The sequence below is a fragment of the Neomonachus schauinslandi genome, chromosome 5 (genome assembly GCF_002201575.2).
Source record: "Neomonachus schauinslandi chromosome 5, ASM220157v2, whole genome shotgun sequence".
NCBI lineage: Eukaryota > Metazoa > Chordata > Mammalia > Carnivora > Phocidae > Neomonachus > Neomonachus schauinslandi.
In genome coordinates, this window is record NC_058407.1 from 5,213,018 (window position 1) to 5,219,316 (window position 6,299).

At 55.6% G+C, this 6,299-nt stretch overlaps 1 protein-coding gene across 1 annotated transcript; it reads left to right on the plus strand.

Moving 5' to 3' along the window:
• On the plus strand, positions 1-5,546 carry RTL6 (retrotransposon Gag like 6). The gene is made up of 2 exons (XM_044915772.1): positions 1-56; positions 282-5,546. The coding sequence occupies exon 2, from the start codon at positions 596-598 to the stop codon at positions 1,313-1,315; it is 720 nt and encodes a 239-aa protein (XP_044771707.1). The 5' UTR covers positions 1-56; positions 282-595; the 3' UTR covers positions 1,316-5,546.
• The last annotated feature ends 753 nt before the right edge of the window (positions 5,547-6,299 follow it).

Here is a 6,299-nt window from a genome sequence, read left to right on the forward strand (position 1 = left end):
TCTTGGTCGCGGCCGGCGCGGCAGACGGAGCCGCGGAAGAAGCCGCGGAGACCCAGGTACGCGCCCGCCGCCCGTCCCGGGCCCCCGCGCCGCCGCAGGTGCATCCGCCCTTTGTTCTGCGCAAGGTGGGCGCCGGGCCCCGCGCGGGGAGGGGGCTTCGGGCCCGGGCGCTCCTGCCCACGCGCTTTCCGCCCTCCACCCCCCACCCCCCTCCGCGGCCTTCCCTTCCACCCCTTTCTACGCAGTCCAGACGTTTCTGAAAACATCTTTTCCTCCTTCAGGGCCCAGAACAATCCACCCCCCTGTGCAGACCGCCTTGGCCTGGTGAGGTCTGCGTTAAAAGAGCCGCCTCCGAAATCGGCATCCCCCAGGGCCTGCCCCACCTGCCTGGCCCCGGCTGTGCTCGGCCCTCGGCTCCGTCTGCCCTGCCTTCTGGTTTGGCCTTCTCAGCCGCTCTGAGTGTTGAACCCCGCCCTTTCCCTGATTCCTGTCGGGGTCTACCCAATTTTAGCATCACAGGTGCTCAGGTTCTGGGTTACCCACACCCCCTTCTCCCAGCCCACCCGTCTCAGCCTTTGGCTGACCTCTGGCCAACATGGTGCAACCCCAGACATCAAAAGCTGAAAGCCCGGCCTCGGCAGCATCTACCAATGCCCAAATGGATGACGTCATCGACACCCTGACCTCCCTGCGCCTCACCAACTCCGCGCTGAGGCGGGAGGCCTCTACCCTGCGGGCAGAGAAGGCCAATCTCACCAACATGCTGGAGAGCGTGATGGCAGAGCTGACCTTGTTACGCACCAGGGCCCGGATTCCGGGGGCGCTGCAGATCACCCCGCCCATTTCCGCAATTACCTCCAACGGGACCCGACCAATGACCACGCCTCCAACCTCTCTGCCCGAGCCCTTTTCTGGAGACCCCGGCCAGCTGGCAGGGTTCTTGATGCAAATGGACAGGTTCATGATCTTCCAGGCCTCCCGCTTCCCAGGTGAGGCCGAACGAGTGGCGTTCCTTGTGTCCCGGCTGACCGGGGAGGCAGAGAAGTGGGCGATCCCCCACATGCAACCTGACAGCCCCTTGCGAAACAACTATCAGGGATTCCTGGCAGAGTTGCGGAGAACCTACAAGTCTCCACTCCGGCATGCACGGCGCGCCCAAATCAGGAAGACTTCTGCCTCTAATCGGGCCGTGCGGGAGCGGCAGATGCTGTGCCGCCAGCTGGCCGCCACGGGCACGGGGCCTTGCCCGGTGCACCCAGCCTCCAGTGGGACTAGTCCAGCTCCGGCTCTGCCCACCCGAGCTCGGAACCTTTAAGGATCGGCCACCACCCGGGTCGCATCTACAGCCACGCAGACAGCATACACCCTTTGCTACGTAGAAGAAATGCCCATAGGACAGCATCACCCTTGTTTGAAGACATTCGTCCCTGCCTCTCCAGACCTGTACCATAAGGAGATCTTCCTTCATCACTCTTGGGCACCCTGTCACCCACCTTGCTTCCTAGTGATCTGTGCTATAGCTTTGTCCCCACCGTGCATGCTTCCCATCTCTTGCTTGCCCCCCCCAGCTCTCCTGGTAACCACAGCTCTGCTGCTTGGCCACAGTGACCCCGCAGCCCGCTGCCGATCATCTGGGCTGATCCCTCCCAGCCTGACTAGGTTCATGGACGCTCCTACTCCACCCTGTGCAGGCCCCCCTGGCAGCTCCCTGCTGATGATAGAGGGGAGCCACTTTGGCCAGGCTGGTGGTGTGTTTTGGGTACCTGGGGGAGGGGAGTCTGGCTTCGCACCTGCAGGTGATCACCAGCCCTGCCAGGCCCTGGGATAGCAGGCGGGGGCCTCGACCCTGCTGCGGCAGCCAGGTGTTCACCGTTGGGAGTGGGCGCAAGCATTTCTGGTGGGCAGGCTTTGCTCTGCGCATGAACATGGAGTCGGTATGTCCCATTGTCGCCCCTGGGAAAGACCGCTAATGCAGCTAAAGGGAGAAGCCCCCAGAGGATGCACCTGCAGGAATGCTTGGCTTTAGTTGCCAATGTTTTGACAGCACTGGGCCTTCTGGGAATCTGGAACTTGCCTGCTACAGGAGGTCATCATGACTGTGGATCACTGAGCCGTTCCACGGAGCGACCACAGGCAGCACGTTCATTCATGTACATCCCTGCCTGAGGCCCACGGCGGGCTGAGGAGGGGGGGGTGCGCCCGGGGGAACCACCACCACCAGCTAGTGTGTAGTCACCCCCTCCTCTCTGCCCCCCATCACTTGGCGGTAGGCCTGTCTAGCTTGAGACCTGTTCCCATCTTCAGGTGACATGTGGCCTTCACTTCGGCCCCCTCAGCCACCCGCACCACCTCTAGCGTGTAGCATGTCCTCCCCATGCCTGGCCTGTCCTATTGGGTGTCCAGCCTTTATCTAAGAAAACAGGGACTCCTAGCTGGAGACCCAAATCCTCTGGGATGCATCATTAAGCACTTAAGGGAGGCCCCACCAGGGCCTTTGTGGCATTTGTAAAGGGAAAGAGCTGCAGTCTCTCTTGGTCTTAATGTGGGGACAGGACAAAACTGGCACTTGGGTCTGAATTCCGAGGGACAAAGCTACACCTCTGATGGTGGACGGCCTTTGGGTTCCTCACGGGGGACACCCAGAAATCACTTTCTAAATGAGACTTGGTCAAGCCCTTTGGACCATGATGATCTCACCATATTTAATGCCAAACGGACCACATTTACATGACCGCCTGGACCATGGGGAAGATGAGGTGTCTTACCCTGGGTCCACCTGCCCTGTCCGAATGGTCCTGCCCTGACCGCAGAAGGATAGCCTCTGCACCCACCCGGAGACCAGTGTCTTAGGATACCCAGAGGTTGGGTCCTAGGGTCTATCCTTTCTTCCTAAGAGTTTTGATGATGCTGGGGACGGTGACTGCGTTCTTGAAGCGGCCACTGCCTTGCAAGGTCAAGGATATTCAGTGGCTGCTGGGGTTCGTGGACCACTGCCACCCACTCATTGTAAACTCTGTTAGCCCAATCGCCCTGCTGAAGAACTGCCTGAATACAGGCTTCAGGCCCCCCTGGATTCCAGCCAAGGCTGTTCAGGTGGGACCATGGTGCTCATTAAGCATGAATGGGGGGGGGAGGACACACAGTGGGGCCACCATTCTGGGGGGTGGGACCTCTGGCGGGGGATGTACAGATCACTTTCTCTTTGTGCTCAGTGCTCTACTGTCTGCCTGCTAGGTGGAGGTGCCCACGGATGCAGGGGTGCAGGCACCCGGGGACAGGAGGCACCCTGAACGTTTCCATGTGGCCCAGCCCGGTGAGGGCGGGAGACCCCGCATGGAAGCAGGGCAGGAACCGTGCCATCTCTCCGACCCCTGGGCCTACCCATGTGGCACGTAGAAGTCCTAGTATGCTTGCGTTGCGCGCAGCAGGGCCTGAGCCGCGGAGGGCCGGGCTGGCCGTGCTGCCTGTTCCCCCTGACCTGGCCCGTCCAGGCTGCCGCTCCAGCCTCCAGCTCCCTTTGGTTCGGTGAGTTGTGTTTCAGCCGCTGGTGCTCCTGTTCATGGGCTTGGGACTGGTGTTGCACATCTGTGACCTTGACCGCTTCCGGCGGCTTTGGAAGTGAGTAGACGAGAGGCTCAGGGGGTTGCCCCACATCGGACTCAGACGAGGCCCCACATTGGGAGCCCCCCTGTGGCTCTGGGGGAAAGACATCCGAGTTCCCAGTGGAAGAGGATGAGACCCGCGCTCCATGCAGCCCAGAGCCAGACCGCGGGTCGGGGAGGGTCAAGCTGAAGAAGGAAGTGGGGGAGGGGAGTGGCTTTGTACAGACTTGGGGGTTGTGGTTTCTATCAGTTTAAGAGAACAGGTATTGATTTGTAAAAGGGACAGGCAGTTAGTAGTGTTAAACAGTGCTCGTGAGGGAAAGTTTTATGTTTTTCATGGTGTTGACATTATTTGAAATGTATTGTGTTTCTGGTCTACCTGATACCCCATCTGGTAAGTAAGCCTCATGGCATAACAGGGCATCATTTGAGATGGAATTTAGAATAAGGGGTGACTTCCTGGCCGAATGTATCGTGTGACCTTGGGATTAATGTCCTAAAGCATTTCGGTGACTTCTAGGAAAAAGCAAAGACCTGGTTCGTGGGTCCCAGGTAAGTATATGATGAGTAAGTAATGACAGGGGTGCACAGCCCCCCTAGAAGGTGCTGGTAGGACTTTTCCTGGCGTGTGGGTCCCTGCTGTCAAGTGTGACAAGCCACTTGCTGGGTCACTGCGGTCCTGGCAGTTCGGCCCATAGGAGAGAAATGTGAGGGAGAGTTGGGCACGTACTTAGGCTACCTTAAGGGGGCAAGCCCTACAGTTGTATAAAAGGACATTCCCATGGGCCACCGCCAGCCGTGGAGTTTGGGTGGGAGGAGGAGGAGATCGAGATCCTTGCATAAAAACTAAGCTCCCCAGTGCCTGGGAAATGTTAGACGGGGGGCTTAGAGCTGAGGTCAAGACTGGACTCTGCAGAAGGAAGTGCAGAGCGCCTTGTTGGGCCAACAGAGGTTGCTTGCCGGCTTCGGGAGAGGATTGGGTGTAGGACAGGTCCACTGTGTGGGGAGAGCTGACGACGCCATGGCGTCTCTCGGGGTCCTAACGTGGGGGGGGTGGGTGGCAGCTGGCGCAGTGCAGATGCAGTGGGGGAGGTGGGAGGGACCCTTGCTCCTCTCTGCAATGTCACTAACTCCACGAGCAAGTAACAACGCACCAGGTCTTTTCATAATCAGAGCAAACCTACACCTTGTAGAAATTTTGGAAAATAAGGTAGCAAGCGAGAAGAGTGAAGTGTTAACGTTGGTGGCTCTCCTGCCAGCCCCCCCCCAATCCATCATGGTTTTTCTTCTTTTTGTGGGGACTTAGTGGTGGTAATACCTTCCATAAGAGATACCATATTGTGTGGGTGTTTTCACTTCTGTGACGCGACTTCCCCATTACACGTTACTACTCATTTTAGTTTGAAATGGCTGTGTCTTCCATCACGGAGACGGACAGTAGTGCCCATGGTTGATCATCCATGCCGTTCGTTACTAATTTCTCACCACCAGAAACGGAAGAATTTCTTCGTGCATAACGCTTTTCCCCAATGTCAAGTTACTTCCTTAGGATAGGTTCTCAGAGGTGGAATTACTGAATTAATAGGAAAACCTTTGAGCCCCTTATTACATATGGACAGAACGGTTCCCAGCAATGTTTGTATCCATTAACACTGCCACCAGCAAGTACGTATGTGCCCCTTGTACCATCTCGCCAGCTCGGAGGATTATCCTCCGGCTAAATACTTGCTGGTCTGATAATGAAACGTAGCATTGTGTTTCAGTTTGCATTTCTTTGCTTTCTAGCAAAGTTGAACATCTTTCCATGTTAAGTAGTTGTATTTCCTCTTGTGGATCGTCAGTGTCCTTTGCTCTTATCTACTGGGGTCTGATAAATTTGTATGAGCTCGTTATATATTAAAGATATTAACCTGTTGTGTGTCATATTTGCTGCACGTGTGTCCAGCTTTTTACTTTTGTGTGTGTTTTACTGACATTTTGACTTCTTACACAGCCAATCCCCTCTCTCGTTGGGCCCGGTGCCCACTGGACTCTCAACACAACAACATGACGCAGGCACATACATTTTGTCCCTTTAGCTCACGGCTGTACCTGTTAACTACGTGATGTGGTGGGCACTCTAAACCTTTGCCAGCTTGTTGCATGGATGGATGTGCTGGGTGCTGGGGGTTTGTGGATGAGTAAAACGAGGCCCAGCCCACATGCCTGGGGACCGAGAGCAGTTCTCCAGCCTTCGAGTCTCAGAATACCTTTGCGCCGTTAAAAATAACTTAGGGACCCCCGAGAGCTTTTGCTTATGTAGATTTTACTTAACAACATTTACCGTATTAAAACGGAGAATGTCTGGAAATATTATTTTGAAAATAAACTCATTACATGACAACATAAATAGCATATTTTAGTGAAAACTATTTCCCAACACAAAAAAATGAGAGCAGTGGCATTGTTCTCCATTTTTGCAAATTTCTTTAATGCTCAATAGAAGACAACTGGAGTCTCACACCCACTTCTGCACTCAGTCTTTTGCAAGATCACTTCTCATGTAGCCTCTGAACAATTCCACTGGGGACCCATGGGATAGAGTGGGGGAAGCAGAGAATATTCGGGCATTATTACAAAACCAATTCTACCTCACAGACCCCCTCCGAGGGTCATGCCCACTCAGAACTGCTGGTCTAAGAAGAGACTAGGTGGGCC